Genomic DNA, 19,380 nt, shown 5'->3' with positions numbered 1-19,380 from the left:
GCTGCCATCCTTCTAGTCTCACACTGCTAAATTAGGGACGGTTAGCGTAGATAGCCCTAGTGTAGCTTTGCGCGAAATTCAAAAACAAACAAATCTTAAATTCTACGTATGTAGGTTTTATCCATTTTGCTACTGACAGGCTAGACTAGCGTTAACATGAATAGGTTAGGTTTAAAAACCAATAACATGCTGATAAACACGTCGAACTTTTTGTTATTTTTCCTTAAAATTCAATTACTGAATTTGTTCACCCTGTCTCCCTTCAAAAGGAGAGAGAATGGGGGAAGGGCATGTAGAGTTAAATAAAATGCACTCAGGTGGAAAGGGTGCTTTAGTACTTCCTTCTGTAGCGGCTCACGTCAACCACAACTAAAGATCCTGTGCTGAGGCCACGCGAACCGTTCTGTTGCCTTAGGGCTTTCCTTGTTTCTAGGTGCAGGTGTACAGGTATATACGGTTAGGTGTGTTTCATCGAGATGTTTTCTTTGAATTGGGTAAGACTGATGTTTCTGTTTGTGCTTACTGGTGTATATTCACGTTTGCATAACGTCTTGTTTTATTCTCGAGTTTCTATGGAATAGTCCCACCAGACTAACACACAAACACTGAATGTCGTGATATGTAAAGAGTTATTGTCTCGTAATGTGGGAAATGGTACGTGGCGCAGGCTAAAATCCTGAAGCTTGAGTAATCGAGATTTCGAAACGAGCGTTGTACATGAACGACAACTTGATATATTTCTGGACAAACTTTTTACATGTGTTTCGCCAGAACTAACTTTTGTTAACAGCTTTTGTTTTGTAATGCTGATGAACGTATTCAAAATTATCTAAAAATGGCGAAAAAGTTACAAAAATTCCTTATTCTGCTTGATAATGAGAGTCTGTTGTATTTTCCGGGTTCCTTCCTCTCAGGCCGAGTGTTTGTCGAACTAGACGACCACACTCAAGTATCAGGTAAGACGTAATGATAAGCCTAATAAAAATACTTCGTGTTTTGTCCTACTCTTATAGAAGTTTGTCAGTTTATTATTATTATTTTGTACCTGAGTTAATGAATAAGTTTACTTCAGTTGCTCGCATTAGACAATAATTCCTCGACTAAACGTTATATCCACGTACAACAAAGACCTAACGATTTCAAACGTTCAAGGCTTCTTCACTAAACAGATAAATAAATAGTATCCACGAAGTTTTTGAAGATTAGTCTATAAATCCTTCAAGTTTCATCTTTGAAAAAAGTTACAATTGCATTGTTATTCAAAAAGTGACTGTTCTAAGAAATAAGTGAATCAAACTTTAATCGTGTATTTTGTAATATTGTTGTGTGCAGAGTCAGTTGCTCATAAGTTTCGTTGAAAAAACATGTGCCTCTGACATTTTATTGTTTCAAAATATTAACGTTTACAGCACTGTTCACACAAGTCTTTTCAAGTTCATATGTTGAATAAAGTAACAATCCATTATCTTGCACTCGAATTGTTTAAGCGTATAACCAGAAATTTGTACCACAGTAATAACAATATCGACGCACTTATTTTTATATGCAGTTAAAAAAAACGTTGCCCAGTATTGTATTAGTAACATTTATGTGCAAAAAAAATTTATTTTCAGGATTAAAACTTTGGTTTTGTTTCTACATGTAAATATTTATTTTAATAGTTAATTTTGGATATTTTTCGAACTAGACATAGTATTTACATTACATCAACATTTATACTTTTATGTTGTTCTACTTTTAGAAATTGCAAGGTTTGAATGGCACTACTAATATTATCGTTGTGTTTTATATTATAAGTCTAAACAAAATAAACTCCATATATGCTTCAGGAAATTTCGTAAGTGCACTGCTGTAATTTGTGCAAATAAAGTATATAACATTTCCGACGTAGATGGGAGCTGTTGTATAAATATTTGATACGAGTGCTATAACAATTTGTTGGTAAGTGAGAACGAGTAGCTCTTAAAACAGTTTATACTGAAAAATATATAAATGAAAGGAGAGGAGATTATATTCGTGTACTTTATAAGGTAATTCGTGTACATTCGCTAGTGGTAGACAATACAGGTGTTTAGAACAACGTGTGACACTTTGGTTATATTTCAGATACCATTAAAAGCCTTATATCTAAACTGTTCACAGTTATTACTATAGCGACCACAAAGTTACAAATTATCAGTGCACATTCTCTTCTATATGTTATAAAAAATAATTAATAATTTTCAAAAAGCACAGGGTGGAAAATAATAAGACACGCGCGTATGTGAAAAAGTCATGTGAAAAAATTAGGACACCCTATGAAAGCCTGTGTATTTCTGTAACATTTTTGGATATATAGATATTTAATCTCAATTTTAACAATACTGAGAAATTATAGGAATATAACTAAACAATTAAAACTGAAGAAAAGACTTTTCAAGATCTTCTGTAAATGTAATTCTACAATAATGCATATTCTAACTGAGGAAAAAGTTAGGACACCCCACCCCTAATAGCTAGTGTTACCCCCTTTGGCTGAAATAATTGCAGTGAGATGCTTCTTGTAGCCATCTACCAGTCTCTGACATCAGTCTGAAGAAAGTTTGCCCCACCCCTCAATGCAGAATTCTTTCAGCTGTGAGATGTTTGAGGGGTTTCTTGCATGTACAGCCCGTTTCAAGTCACCCCCACAGCATCTAAATGGGATTAAGATCTGGGCTTTGACTCGGCTATTCCAGGACTCTCCATTTCTTAGTTTTCAACCAGTCCTTGGTGGATTTACTGGTATGTTTTGGGTCATTGTCATGTTCCAGGGTCCAGTTCCGCTTCAGCTTTAATTTTCGTACAGATGGTCTCACATGATTTTGATACACAGTAGAATTCATGGTGGATTCTATGATTGTGAGCTTTCCAGGTCCTGCTGCAGCAAAGCAGCCCCAAACCATGACACTTCCACCTCCATGCTTCACAGTTGGTATGTATACAAAGGTTTCCTCCTTGCACACCTCCCATGCAAGTTAAACTTGTGCAGTCTCTTTCTGATTGTAGAGGCATTCACTTTCACATCAACAGTAGCCAGAGCCTGCTGTAGGTCCCGTGATGACATGTTAGGGTGTTGAGACCCGTTTTAGCATCTTGTGGTCTGCTCTCGGTGTGAATTTGCTTGGACGACCAGACTTGGGCATGTTGGCAGTTGTTTTGAAAGCCCTCCACTTGTTGACTATTTTCCGGACAATGGTATGGCTGATTTCAAAATTTTTTAAGATAGTTTTAAATCCCTTACCAGACTCATAAGCTGCTACAACTTTCTTCCTGAAGGCCTAAGACAGTTCTTTTGCTCATGGTACTCACTCTCACTGCAACAGTCAGTAGCACATCAAACTAAATGTCTGAGGTTTAAATAGGGCAAGCCTCATTCAAAATACTGAGTAACGATTTTCTAATCATGTGCACCTGGTGTGACACACCTGTGTGTGAGTTGAACCATTTTAAGTGGGAATAAATGTGGGGGTGTTCTAACTTTTTTCTCAGTTAGAATATGTATTTTTGTAGAATTACATTTACAGAAGATCTTGAAAAGTCTTTTCTTCAGTTTTAATTGTTTAGTTATAATCCTATAATCTCTTAGTATTGTTAAAATTGAGATTAAATATCTATATATCCAAAAATGTTACAAAAATACACAGGCTTTCATAGGGTGTCCTAACTTTTTCACATGACTGTATATATGTGTATGATACCGGGTAGTTTGAATTGTAATAAAACTATTTACAAACATTATCTGCTTAATTGGTGAAGCGTTTATTGTTTATTCACTTCAAAGGAACGAAGTTTCGAATTGGTAGTTTCGGTAAAGAATTCTTTTAAGATCTCATATTTACAAAATAGCGACAATAGACTGAACACGGGTGAACTTTATACTGTTGTTCTATTAATATATTAGATGAAATATAATTCGTATATAGATACTTTTTATGCCCCTCGCTGATACAGCGGTAAGTGTATGGATTTACTACACTAAAAACAGGAGTTCGATTCCCCTCGGTGGACTCAGTAGACAGCCTGATGTAGATTTGCTTTGAGAAAAACAAACACACACTCGTCATCTTATTGCAATATCATAATAGGGTTCATAATCTTGACAAATAAGTTATCGAAAGTCCATACTGCATAGTATAAATTTAAGTATTCTACTGTATCTTTGTTTCATTATTATGCATTTACGGCAAATTTTTTTTATTAAAAACTTAGTGAAGACACCGTTTAAAAGTACACAATAGTTTTAAATTGTTGAAGGCACCAGGTCTTACTAAACAGCTAGAGTAGCCTAAGAGTTGGCCGTGGGTCTTACACTGCTAAATTAGGAACGGCTAGCGCAGAAACATATCGTGCAGGCCTAAACATCTCTCCTCGATCAACATATATTTCAAACACAAAAATAAATTAAAATAAAGAAAAATTAAACACAAAAATACAAAAAGGAAGGAAAAAAAAGTCCATCGTAAAACCAGATTTTCTACTGATAGGACAAATCATATCTATATAAGTACGAAAATAGTAAGTACATGGACATTGCCCTGAAAAGGGTCGGAGTAAACTCTGACCACTCTGACCCTAATGCAGTAGCCACACCAACTCATATTGCATGATCATGAAAGTGGAGGAAGTAGGAAGAGGTCAAAGTGTACCTTACCCTCCAGGATATATAAGATCACCCACATCCTAAGAGAGAGATATATCATCAGAAAGAAAAAAAATCATCGACATATGTCGATTTTTAGTTTCAATAATTTTAAATCATTGTGTACTTTTAAACATTGTTTTGAGTTTTTAAAGACCTCTACATACAAGGGTCGTGTTTCTATAATTTATAATTTAATTACGGAAAACTTATTAACAGTATCCAACGTCATCCCTGTTAGATCTTTCTACCACCCACAATCCCTAATGTTGAGCTATTAACCGAGGAAGATAATCAATTAACATTCTTCTACCTCTCACCATGTAAGTGATTGACTGTCACTTTCATAACACACACACACACACTTTCAAATGCGGAGACTATCTTATGGTATCGAACGCCAGGTCCGAAATCCAAAACTCAGCCAAACAGGTAACACACGAGAATAACACTTGCACAGTTAAGAACATCTTAAATCATGTAATAATGTTGCATACGAATTATTACGGCCTGGCATGGCCAGGTGGTTAAGGCACTTGGCTCGTAATCCGAGGGTCGCGGGTTTGAATCCCCCTCACACCAAACATGCTCATCCTTTCACCCGTGGAGGTGTTATAATGTGACGTTCAATCCTACTATTCGTTGGAGCTTAAGAGTTGGCAGTGGGTGGTGATGACCAGCTGCCCTCCCTTTAGTCTTACACTACTTAGGAGCTTGCGCGAATTTCAACAACAAATAAATAAACGAATTATTATATGGAATTACTTACTAGGTAATATAAATTACACTTTCGTTAGTAACGTTTATTGTAACGAAATAATTAAACGAAGTACAAAAAATCCGCAGAATATCTCAAAAGGCAGTGTTTTCAAGTTCATACTTGTATTGCACTTATATATATTTGTACTTTTGATTATTAAGCTATTCACTTGCAGACAGCTAAGCCTTTCCCCCTTACTTATGTACGTTCTTGTACAAATGTCGTTCACAAATGGTTCTGAAATATAGCCATTATAAAACTTTTTTTTTTTTAAATTAGTGTTTCTGTGGTATTCGAAATACGGTTTTCAGTTAAAAGGCCTTATTTTTATTAGCTGTGTTTGTTCTTACACTTCAAGATAGTTCTACTCCAGAACCGTAAGTTTATTTTTGTCAGACTTGTAAAGGTTCCTGGAAGGAATAACCAAAAATACTTTTAGATCTTGTTTTCGATTATTTATCGTTATTCTGAACTAAAAACTAAGTAGGTTAAAGACGTTAGGACTACATTTATTTTAAACGACCTTCACCAGAAGCATTTCTGACCTACTTGTATAACATAGAGTGACTGCACCTTAGCTTTATTTAAATATTACTGTATCTCATTTGCGGAATACGTCAATTTTCTTCTTTGCATGTGATAAACATCTATTATTTACCATCTGAAATCCGTACAGAGTATATGTCTCATGTATAGTTAGTTGCCTGAGTGCTCATTCTGTTGCACGTGATTCGTGTTCTGAGCACAGGGTCACGATGATTTAAAGTTGTGAACACCTGGTAGAAACACTACTGCCCTACATTCGAAAGCGCCCTCAACGACGACATGACCAAAGCATCTGACCTAGAGATGTCTCGTGCGTAAGTACTACTACCTGGAGCTTGAAAAGTCTGGGCTGTCTTATTTTCGACTATCGAGAGAATCGGTGTATGAAAAGGAAATACTTTTCAAGTTAGCCATTGTGAAATTTCCAGATTTGCTGCCACATATAATTTTAAAGAACTATTAATTACAATGTTAAATTTAGGTGACAACTTTTAATAGAATTAAACAAATTTGGTAACCCAAGAGTTGTTTGTAGTTAGGCAAAAGCTACACAATGGGCTATCTGTGCTCTGCCCACCACGGGTATCGAAACCTGGTTTTTAGTGCTGTAATTCCAAGACTTATCGCTAAGCCTAATTTCACTTTTACTTTTGGCTCTTCTAGAGGCAATACAATTGTACTATATAAAAGTAGATAATATTTATATGTAAAAACAAAGAAGCTGCTTTATTTTCGATGTATTAAAATTACACTTACTAATTTTTGTAAAACGACTTTTTTCATATTAATTTCAGCGAAAGCACTGTGGAGCTCTAATATTTCCGTGTTTCTACCGAATGGCATTTCATTAGTTTAGATACAAACAGAATTAATAAAAGATGGCAGCAGAGACTTCCTCCATAGTAATATTATGTTTAAGCTAAATTATAAGAAAGGTAACAAGTGTAAATAGCATGAGCAGGGAGGGACGATTTTGTTAGATTAAAATAACATATTTTATATTATTTTCCAACTCTTAACAAGTTTATATTAAAAATTGTTGAATTTTTCTGTTCCCTTTACCCGCAAAGCCTATAGTAACAGTTTTTTTTCTGCTGTAACTTTAGTAAATCCATTAAAATTATCCAGCGTCTAAACACCCAGTGGCATAGCGATACGTCTGCGAATTTACAACGTTAGAATCCTGGTTTCGATACCCGTATTGGGCAGAACACAGATAGCTCATTGTGTAGTTTTGAGCTTAATTACAAAGAAACAAAATTACCCTATGCATATTTAACCTATCTCAAATGTAGTGCACAACAACGCATCGTTGTTTTACGATACAATTTACAACGAATTACTAATGTGTTTCTGAAAACGTATTTTTATCTTTTATGTAAATGTGAAGGAACATAAAAAATTAGTTAATGAAGGATGTGAGCTTTACGTTGTTACGTCTTCTAGGATTCATTGTTTCACGATTTCTTTACGCGACCAGTGACAAGAGAAATTTAGAACACACCTACAAAGATTTAATTTGGAAATTACCAATATTCTGAAAGATCTGGTAGTATATTATATTTTAGCTACATAACCTGTAATAATTTTGATTACTTGTTAAGACTGATAAATATTGAGTTTCAACTATAATGTACACTATTAGCACGAGCTTATCTTATGGTTTTACACTTCCGTATTGTAGTTTAATCTCTATGTTATTCGACTCGAAAAACTTTCAGGACTCCACTGTTAAAAATATTTAAATATACGAAAGACCTTTCAAGTGAAAAATATCTCAGAATTCCAAGCATCTCTCTCACAATACAAGGAGGTGATGACAAAGTACTTTCAGAATCTATTTAACAGGTCGAAAAATAAGAATTGGTTACGTGGAGGAATAAAGCTGAAAACAGGAAGCAAATTGCAGAAAGCGAGAAAATTAGCCCTAAAGATTTGTAACGTAAAAGGTAGTATTAATAGATGGTTCGTCTGCCTGAAGCACGTGTTTAAGAATATATATGTAAGAGATTACCAAAGTTTCAAGGGGGTTGAAATACATATTCCAACAAGAAGTATAAATACTTATAATAAATGAAAGGATAAAAAGTATACTATACGATAGCTGTATTTTCATAAACGATATACAAACATGTAAAACATGTCACACTCTACATTCCTGTAGATCATCTAATAGTAGAATTTGGTCTATGATACATTGACGAAAATACACTTTAAGCTATGGATCCTAAGAACTTTTGAATGAAAGTAAGGAAGAATGTATAAGAACATATCAACTACATTTAACCTGCTATATCATTGCCTACGAATCTATTTGCTCAATACCAGGGCTAATCAAGCCGGCTGGAATGCAATAGGTATAACAGTGATTGAAATGTTATTTGCATTATTAAACTGCACAGAGTTAGTGTGGTATAATTCAAGGTGTATAATAATACATAGTTTTATTTTGTGGTAAACGTTTTTTGTTTGTTTTTTTACAGCTGTCATTCCGTGGACAATTTAATGAAGTGTAGAGACGTGTCATAAATGTTCTCTTTATTTCTTTTATTTTAACGAAGATTGACACAATGGATTATTTGTGTCCGTTCCGGTGAAGGAATCTTGAATTTTAGCGTTGTACACTCTAAAGTTTAACGCTGAGCAGAGTGGTGTCAATTGACAGTTGATAAAATTAAAGCCAATATCAACAGAAACAATATATTAATCGACGCTTTGAATAACAAGCAACACAGCAACAAGTTCGTATAGCGTTTATAATGTTAGCACATTCCACATAACGTTCATGTTGGTGTCAGCGTATTTTACTTAACGCTCATGTTAGTGTTAACACATTTTGCATACGTTCATGTTGGTGTTAACACATTCTGCGTAACGTTCATGTCGTGCGTAAATCTCTGGTTTCTTGACAGTTTACGAGTTACGTTGGAAGCAAGAAATCGAATCGAATGTCTAAAACGAGAACAGTCAAGCAGTCTGGCATGGAAAGACCGACGACATCTAACCTAATCTGGAAGCGTGCGAGTAACAATATTTTGTAAAGTCATAGCAAAACAGGTTCCCTTATACTTCTGATATCATAAATGAACCTATTATTTATGGTAAAAACTGTGAATAACAAATTATGAAAACCTAATTGGAGATAAAGTTAAACGTTTCGCATTCTTTATAAATCTCCAACGTCTATTTTTAGCTTCATACCCAGACGGAGTCGAAGAGGATGGACTGGTTGAAACAAAATGCTTTAAAGCAGAAGAAGAGCTAACACCTTTCGAATCCACCAAGAAAGTAAAACAATTTTTTTTGTAATGTTAAACCTTGTTTGAAGGATCGTCAGCATAAGAAAAGTCACAATTACTGTTACCTTATACGAGAACAGCTGTTCATCACTCAACAGTTTTTCTGCGAATTTGCGTTATGAACGCCAAACGGTATTAACATTTAAAATTACAAGTGTGATAATAAATTCTGGGAAAATAAAATGATCGCATTTCGAGAACGCTTTTATCGAAAAAAAGTGCATTTTTTCAGAACTAGTTAAGTTTCTCGTATAATGGAAATATTAGAATCATCGTATTTACAATAAGTTAAGCACGCGTGAAAACACACAGAGTATTGGTAAAACAAGCAAAAGATACTTCCCAAAATAGGAAATATAAGTAGCTGATAAGTTGATGTATCGTAAATAAAATCGTGAAAAAACCTAGCCCTAGTTATATTTCATACATTATGTTTTATGAATCTAGTCATATTTCCTGCATTGTGTTTTCTGAACCTGAAATAAACCATGTGTGCTTCTACCAGAACCATACAAACACACAATACAGAACACGATCAAACAGTGACGCCCTTACTTTTTTTCGTCTTTTTGTTTCTAGCAACACCTCATTTATTGTTTACATTTGATCTGTAAACTCTTCATAAATACTTTATTTTTTGGATAACATCTTTATCCAAGTCAAGTTATTAAGCCTTGTGTTCCGTGATTTTCATGTCTACCAGCTTCAAATTCTCTGTCCTCAACATTGTATTTGTTTGTTCAGCCAAGTCAATTTATTAAGCCTAGTGTCCCGTGATTTCCATATCCACCAGCTTCAAGTTTTCTGCCTTCTAAGTTGTATTTGTTTGTATATATATATTGATCAACTGTACTTTTTACACCCGATTTCATGAATTTATATAGTTTTTTCTTCACCAAAGAAGAAGGACTTTCTCTTGATGTGTGTTTTACAATAATATAAATTATGATCACTTTCCCTAAGTTTGAAAATAATACGTTAGTTGAGGCTGTTTCAGCCTTTATAGATGTTGGAATAATTTACATTGATTGTTGTACCATGTTTGTAATGATGTTTTTCACACCTGTCTTATCATTCATACAGCATTTTGTAATTCTCTTTATAGTAAGCAAGATATGAACTTTTGTTGTAATCTGACATTCAGATAACACCTTTTTCCCCAAATAAGCATGTGTTTTCTCAGTATAGAATATAACAATATATCAGGTGCGATAAATTAATGTTTAGTCTCATTTTGCTCATTTTTGACAACTGATGTCCATTTTAGTTTGTTTACCAATTCATGAATTTATCACCAAAGAAGAAAGTCGAACCGACTTCTCAGTACTGTTTAGGCAGATATCGTCTGGTGTTTAAGCTAGTACATAGTTTTAACTTCATGTCTACGCTAAATATTTGTTCGGGGTTCATTTTACGTGTTTTATCTCAATTCACAATAACACAACTAAGAAGCTCTAATCAAAAATGATTTTATTCCTTTACCTTATGGCCTGATAAATACAGTGAAGAAAATCACCATAAATAACAATTAGTTGAATCAAAGCCCTGGTAATGTTGTTTACTACTCTCTCTCTCTAGACATTCGACAATGATGTTTAATGTTCGAATCTCTATCAAGCCGATAGCCATTCATTTACCTCTGTTTGCACAAAAACAAACCAGTGGCTCATTATGTTTTTATAAACTGTCTATCGGGAAACATAATCCAAACTGTCTTATAAACAGAGGATGTTTTGTCAGCATTTACTTCGGCTGTACTGATATTAAAAGGCTGTATTATGTTATGCACACTTGTGATACTTGCGAAATAAAATGCTGTAATTTACATGGCTAAAAAGTGTATACTTTACATTAGTTACAAATGTATATGTTAAACACCCCAGCGTTACCTTGTTGTTAGGGCACTCGTGTGATCGAATCCCCTCCATTCCACTCCTCACCTGAGTATCCTTACCTCTCAGTTCTAAATGAAGGTCGACTAGCGTAGATAGGCTTCGAGTAGCTTTTCGTGAAATTAAAACAAATAATACTTTACATGGTTTATAATTGAATCGGTATCACGAAATTATTTGCATTTTACTACTTGACACAAAGCGGTCCGGCATGGGCAGGTAGTTAAGACGCTGGATTCGTAATTTGAGGGTCGTGGGTTCCAATTTCAGTCACCCCAAACATGCTCGCCCTTTCAACTGTGGGAGCATTATACTATCACGGTCAATCTCACTATTCGTTGGTAAAAGAGTAGCCCAAGAGTTGACGGTGGATGGTGATGATTAGCTGCCTTCCCTCTAATCTTATACTGCTAAATTAGGGACGGCTAGCACAGATAGTCCTTGTGTAGCTTTACGCGAAATTCAAAAACAAAACATAAACAAACTTGGCACAAATACTTTGTCACAGCTACTACGCAGCTGATGAGTTATAATGCAGTTCCTAAACGTATAGTGTCGAATGGCTAAATACGAACAATCTCACACTGAATATTTCAGTTAAATTGTCTAAACATATTTTACAAATAAAATAAGTATGCCAAAAACATAGTAACTGTTATTCATCTTTTATTTGAAATAAACTGATAGATTATGTAGCCAACTGATTAGCGTACCTGTACTTTGAATCTTATGATTCATGACTCACGACATATTGCTGCAAAAATAAGCCTAGACAGTGAATTTGTTGTAAGACTAACGGTCAAATCAAAATTTTCGACCAAAAAGAGCAACCTAAGAGTTGACACTGGATGCTGCTGACAATCTACTTTTTTTTTCCAATTAATTAGTTTACAAATAAAGACAAAAAGGCCTTGTGAAGCTTTGCTGGAAATTATAAAATAAACAAAATATTTAGCTTCATTTATTTCGTTTCAAAATAACAGGGCAATAATTATTTTTATCATATGCTTGTGGTGATCAGATTAAACGATCCAAGCAAAAAAATTCAAAGTATCTGCCAAACGCATTTTCTAGAAGAGTTAAATATAAAATACATGAATCTCGAACATCAAAAGAAAGACACGTAAGTGAACAAAAGAACAAAATCTTTATTCATCACGGTGTAAATTTATTAGGAACTACAATTCCTTTGCTGGCAAGTCCTCTGACCTTGTTGTCCTTTAAATCCCTGCTGGGATTCAAAATAAGTTTTTTCTTTGTTCTTAAATAACGTTTACACTGGCCAAATGAAATCCTAATTAAAATTTATTATTTGGATTTTGGACCATGCTGTCGGGAGCGGAACACACACGTCACCATCTCGAAGATTTTTACGTGCGTTATAAAGAACTAGCACAAACTAACTTATTAGAATTTGAAATAACTTCTTTATTTATATACTGTTAAACATTTTATTTATATCAAAACTCTCAAGATTATTTTGTGAGAAGGCTTCTTCTAAATTATTGAGTTTTTTATTTTGAAAATCTATATGTTCATTAATTAGCCCTTCTATTACCTTCAATAGCATAGCTACAGTATTAGTTAAGTTATCAAGTAAGTTAACAAGAAAAATTTTCTCAGACATAATCTGTATAACTGTATTAATAATTCTTCTGGGATATCTTCAAGTAATTTCACTTTCAGCATTTTGAAATCTATTATTTCTTTAGCACAGTTAATGTACTTTTCTTTTATCTATTTTTACATTATTGACCCATGAGTTTGATTGGATCACAAATAGCACATTTACAAGGAGTTTATGTGGTAAATTTTGCATTACTGCCATCTTTTTATGAGGTTGGATCAAGGCCTTAGAGTAACTTGATAAGGGCACAGAACTTGACCAAGTCACGTAAGTGCCGTTTAGAGTCGGAAACACGGAATTACATAAACGATTCTAATGATTTTTCCGATTGTTCAAAAAGTTTAGCAGATTTAACTCGATTGCTGCAAGTGTGATCGTCTTCTAGCAACAAGCCCCACTATGTTATGATCTTTGCAGAACTTATTTTTGTCCCTTTCCTAATATCTTTTTGTAGCAAAACAATCTAAGACAATTAACTAAGGGCATATAAAAACAAACTCTGTAACACTTGACTCTTCACTAGAAGTTTCTCACTCATGATTTTTGTCTCTTATTCACTTTTCTTCCCTGTGGCATCGTTTTATTTCATCACGCAGTTTATCTAAATGTTGGAGTTTTCTCAACACACCACACCTGCCAGCTGTGAATATTTGCCCTCTGAGGTCACAAATGGAATGTCACTTTAAGTTTATTCCTGCTACTGCAGTACACAAGTTTCTGTCCACATTTTCTTATAACATTTTCGATCTTGTGCTTTATCCATACTATATTATACGTTATAAAATAAAATTTCCATTCAGCTAATCTCTTTTTCCATAATGTAATAACAAGTATTCGATGCTCTGTTGAAAATTTTTAATTGTTAACCCTGATCGCTTTTCGTGGTTAAATGTTGTGTTTCTGTTAATAAAAATTTTAGTTTGTTAATTTCTGAATAATTGTGGTACTTATTCTTCAGGTAATAATTCTTGTAATTCAAGAATCTTTATGCTTAATGGAACAGAGGTACACTTCTAAAACTGGAGGATAAATTTATTACTTGCCCATATGCTAAACAATTCCTAGCTAGTTTCAAAAATCTACTATCCCTTAATTCAAGTCCTTGTATTTGATAATCGAATTGATGTACATATATTTCAAACTCACGCAACTGATAAAGTTAGTTGGTTTATAACTGTAAGTAGCCACGTGCTCGGTGTTTTAGTTTTCAAGAAGTAAAATGATTTAGGAATATTCAGTCGTTTCTCACACAGTTCGTTTATTTTATTTCTCTTACCTGCGACTAACTCATAGTTACAAGTAACTATAGGTATTGAATATATTCCAGAAATAGGATCGCATACCGTAAGAGGAACTGTCGATACATTTTAGTATATCTTCTTTTATTAATTTTAGATATGTATGTTGATCATTAGAAATAGATTCACTTTCAGTACTAAATGCTATTGAATTTAAAACTAATTCACAGTGTATCTCTTACTTCAGCTGTTTCTAGATCAGCCTATATATACATGTAAATCTGATCACGATGCTTAGGAAGTACAAACTGTAAATGAGGTGATAATTTTTCTTCGTCTAGTACTGTTTCTAGTTTACTAGGAAGTAGAAAGTAACAGATTAACTTCCTATCTGTAGCTCATTCAATGTCTGTACCACACTGTTTTACTGTAACTGTATGCAATGCCATGCAATGCCTATACTACACTGTTCCACTGTAGCTACATACAGTACTTGTATTACACTGTCCAACTGTAGCTACATACAATGTCTGTATTACTCTGACCTACTGCAGCTGCATTCAATGTGTGTACTACGCTGTTCTACTGTAGTTACACACAATGTCTACACTACACTGTCCTATTGTAGCTATATACAATACAATGCCTATCTTCTTATATTACCACCTTCAGTACAAACTAATTGTTGAATTTTTTAGTCTTATTTTTGTTTATGGAATTCAATTGTTTGATTCAAGGGATGCATAATAATCATCTGTTCATCTGTTAACTGGCTCATTTCCTCGTATATTTGTCGTTGCTGGTCAACCTTTGTATTTTATTTTGTGAAGTCGTCCGAGGTTGTGATTTGAAATACGAGTATAAGGATACTTCCGCCTATATTAATTAAACCACGTTTCTGTTGATTACAATAGGATATAAAAATGTTGTCTTTTACACTGAGTGGACAAAAAGTGACTCTTCCATGGTATACATAACAGTATCGCATTTCATTATAAAACAGTACATATAGTCTTACTCCACGAATATTTGTCATATCTCAGTAAGTTATTACAGATAGCAGTTTGTTTCTCTGTAGGTTTTTAAAAAATTCAAGAAAAATAGTAATTTATAATGAGCAAATGAAAGAAATATAAAATGAATCATCCGCTTGGCTGAGTAAGTGTAACTTTATGTTTCGCAAGTTTCTGTTTGGTTATTGTTTTTTTTATTCCATAAACCTATGATTCATTTCTACTTTCTTTGTTTTATGTTTTAAAAAATTTAAGAAAAATAGTAATTTATAATGAGCATAGTAGAAATGAAAGAAATATAAAATGAATCATCCGTTTGGCTGAGTAAGTGTAACTTTATGTTTCGCAAGTTTTTGTTTGGTTATTGGTTTTTTTTATTCTATAAACCTATGATTCATTTCTACTTTCTTTGTGTTATGTTTTAAGGCTAAATTTTGCGAGGGATTTTTATGCCAGAAGTTTTTATAAATATCGAGCCTTTACAATACTAAAAAACATTATTAATCTAATTAAAACGGCCCGAGTTTTTTTTAAGTCGTACACGTGAGAGCCTGTTATATGGATTTGCATATGATTTAGAAACTTGTCGTTTTGCCAAAATAATTATTCTTTGAAATTACGAAATAATTTCTATTTAGTAAATGTGTAACTTTTACTTCTTACCTCTACTTACGTTTCTAAAGCCAGAATGACAATTTCTTGTTAAAATTATTTTTATGGCTTTTCTTATGTTCATGAGAGCAGTGATTAGAACTGTAACAAGATATTTAAAAATTACCAAACGTTGTCCTCTTAGGTATTCGTACATATTATCACAAGGTAGCACTTGATATAAAAAAAGTTAATTTAATTAAAAATATTAAACAATTTATAAGTGCAGTATAATTTCCCAAAAGTTGTGACTTGAAATGCTATTTTTTATACGCTGTAATTTTCAACTTCATGTGGACAAATTCAGAGAAATACGGAGGAAAATATCCGCAGTTTATGTGATTTTATCACACATTGTTGGCCTAAGATATTATTATTTAAGTTTAACGAACTTATTTTATCGGTATTTCTTTACCACCACTGAATTTTTCAATTATCACTTATTATCTAAAGTTTTGTTATATACACTAGGCTTTAATGTAAAATGCTTTAACGGTATTTAGAAATAAATTACCTTTTGCCATCATCTACTATGTCATTTATATATTTTAAACCAGATTATTTTATTTCACCATATTCTCCAGGACTGTTTTTTCACATCTTGGGAGAAGGTGTTGTGCAATTATCCAAAAGAGGGCGGTCAGACTTTAGTGATAAAGAAAATTATATAGATTTTCGTATGAGACTTCTGGGAGAAGGGCAACCCAAATCAGGTGAGTTAAAATTATAGAGAAGTTTCCTTACAGTCTAGGCTACAACGTGTTATTATATATATGTATCATATTGTTTACACTCTGTTTTGTTTTTCCTTTGTGAATAGGGCCTGGCATGGCCAGGTGGTTAAAGAACTCGACTCGTTATTTGAGGATCGCTGGTTTGAATCCCCGTCACACTCAACATGCTCACCCTTTCAGCCGTAGGGCTTTATAATGTTACGGTCAGTCTCACTATACGTTGGTAAAAGAGTAGTTCAAGAGTTGGCTGTGGGTGGTGATGACTATCTGCCTTCCCTCTAATCTTACACTACGAAATTAGAAACGGCTAGCGCAGATAGTTTTCGTGTAGCTTTGTGCGAAATTTAAAACAAACATACTGATGTTAAGTGTCATGTAAAAGTTTTAACACTCCATTTGTTTGTTTGTTTGTTTTGAATTTCACGCAAAGCTATACGAGGTCTATCTACGCTAGCCGTCCTTAATTTAGCAGTGTAGGGCTAGAGGGAAGGCAGCTAGTTATCCCTGCTCACCTTCAACTCGTGGGCTACTCTTTTACCAAAGAATAGTGAGAGTGACGGCCCCATTATAACACCCCCATGGTTGAGAGGGCGGGCATGTTTGGTGTAACGAGGATTCGAACCCGCGACCCTCGGATTACGAGTCAAGTGCTTTAACCACCTGGTCATGCCGGGCCTCATTTGTTTGATAGCTATCTCTACCGTTTATTGCATTTTCCAGTAGAGAGAGTTTAAATTTTAAGAACCATAGTTCTGTATATCCTTAGAACGAACATTTTTTTTTGTTACACATACAGGGTTAACACCGAGAGTTGTTTTTTTTTTTTAATTACGAACTAAAATCTAACCCTGGTTTGAGAGAAATTCATCTGTTATTGGCTGACTTGAATAATATTATCATTAGTGAGTTTTCACTTCTGAGAATGCACTTCAGTGGCACAGCGGAATGTCTACGGACTTATACTGTTAGGCCCAGCATGGTCAAGCGTATTAAGGCGTGCGACTCGTAATCTGAGGGTCGCGGGTTCGCATCCCCGTCGCGCCAAACATGCTCGCCCTTTCAGTCGTGGGGGCGTTATAATGTGCGGTCAATCTCACTATTCGTTGGTAAAAGAGTAGCCCAAGAGTTGGCTGTGGGTGGTAATGACTATCTGCCTTCCCTCTAATCTTACGCTACCAAATTAGAAACGGCTAGCGCAGATAGTCCTCGAGTAGCTTTATGCGAAATTCAAACACAAACAAAGTAAACAAAACTTATACTGTTATAAACAAATTTCTGGAAAAACATTTATACTTTAATTTAGTATGTGGGTTTTGAGGCTACCTATCCTGGACAAACTTCTTTTGAATATTATTGGATTTAATTCTAATTAAGTCTGAATATCCTGTATATAGCAACTGGATCAATGCATCCTTATTATTATAAAATTTCATTTGCTGTATTTTCTACTAGTCAGTTCAATATATATATGTATAAATATAATTACCGTCATTAAATTATAAGATATTTTTATTTCTGATCTAAACAGTTTGCTTAGGTTTTTATTGGAAGTTTACTGTAAGTATTCTTTTGATGTAATGACCTTCATGAACTTTTTGAAAGGATTGTCGGGAAAACATTTAGAAAGTTTCAAACGCTTTGTTAAATTTCGTTACTGAAACGTTCTTTGTTTTGCTTTATTGCAAAGCTACAGCCACAGAGAATAGAATCTCGGATTTTAGAGTTGTAAGTCCTTGAACTTGTCGCTGAACCAGTGAATGAGGAGGTTGGCTACTGGAAGGTTCAGTTCAACACATATAGGTCACAATAGGTTACCTACTTTGTATGCTTTAACACATTGAGTTCCAAGTTATCCAAAGATAGAGGTTGATTGGTAAGCGTGTATCATAAATTACATAAAAGCGTAAAGACAGTGTAGATACTTATGAAACCTGTCTGCTAGTCCTGGAAGATAGTCTATCCATTCTGTTCGGAAAAACGTCATGTTTCTAATATATACAACTTTCACTCTTGCTGATACTATCTTATAGAACTGTACTTTCTTCAATATTATCATACAGTTTGATAAAACTGTACATTTTAAAATTATTTATTTATATATCATGATCTTCACATTCTTTCTTTAAAAAAACGTACATTTATCAGATTTGTTTGCTTGAATTTAAGTACAAAGCTATACATTGGGCTATCTGTGTTCTGTCTACCATAGGTATCGAAACGCGGTTTCTTGCGTTATAAGTCCGCAGACATACTGCTGTACCACTGGAGGGCTCCCGGTTATCAGACATTTTGTTCAGTCTGACAACTGTTATTAAACAAAATAACAAACTGTAAACAATGTTTAAAATTATAATTATGAAACCAGAAGAAAAGTTTGTTACAACTTGAACACGTTAACGCTTGCAAAATGCATTTCTTGTCGAACCGTTTAATTGTTCTTTTTAAAGATTTCTAAATCTTGTATTTGATTAGAGTTGTTTCATTGTTTTTTTCTGTTACATTATGAGTGTGTTGCATATATTCTTTCAAAACACCCAGCCTTCATTCCAGGTTTCCAATCTGGCGACTCGGCATGGCTTCCGAAATGTTTTCAAAGAACCAGATTGGGTTGTTTGTTCGATTTTGAATTTTGCAAAAAAGCTACTAGAAGGCCATCTACGTTAGCCATCCCTAATTAGAGTAGCGATAGGCTAGACGGAAAGCAGTTAGTCAATATCACCCACCACCAACTTTTGAGCTACTTTTTTCACTAGATTTTGGAACATGGTTGCGGGGATTCTCTCCTATTCAGCCACAAGAGCATTAGTGAGGTCGGGCACTGATGTCGGGCAAGAAGGCCTGGCTCGCAGTCGACGTTCCAATACATCCCAAAGGTGTTTGATGGGGTTTAGGTCAGGGTTCTGTGCAGGCTAGTTAAGCTCTTCGACACCAATCTCGGCAAACCATGTCTTTATAAACCT

At 34.3% G+C, this 19,380-nt stretch overlaps 1 protein-coding gene across 5 annotated transcripts in view; it reads left to right on the top strand.

Moving 5' to 3' along the window:
- The first annotated feature begins 328 nt into the window (after positions 1 to 328).
- The window catches only part of LOC143237129 (arrestin domain-containing protein 17-like), a 30,956-nt gene continuing 11,904 nt past the window's right edge, over positions 329 to 19,380 (top strand). The window contains exons 1-2 of one of the 5 annotated variants that reach the window (XM_076476031.1): positions 329 to 956; positions 16,271 to 16,399. In XM_076476031.1, the coding sequence (XP_076332146.1) occupies positions 836 to 956; positions 16,271 to 16,399 (250 nt within the window). In that variant the 5' untranslated portion in view covers positions 329 to 835. The remainder of the gene's footprint in view (positions 957 to 16,270; positions 16,400 to 19,380) is intronic. The other 4 variants (XM_076476034.1, XM_076476032.1, XM_076476035.1 and 1 more) reach the window with 4 other exon arrangements.

Source organism: Tachypleus tridentatus, chromosome 13 (genome assembly GCF_004210375.1).
Source record: "Tachypleus tridentatus isolate NWPU-2018 chromosome 13, ASM421037v1, whole genome shotgun sequence".
NCBI classification, from domain to species: Eukaryota; Metazoa; Arthropoda; class Merostomata; order Xiphosura; family Limulidae; genus Tachypleus; species Tachypleus tridentatus.
The sequence above is the reverse complement of the archived record's forward strand: the minus strand, read 5'-3'. Positions and strand labels throughout refer to the sequence as shown.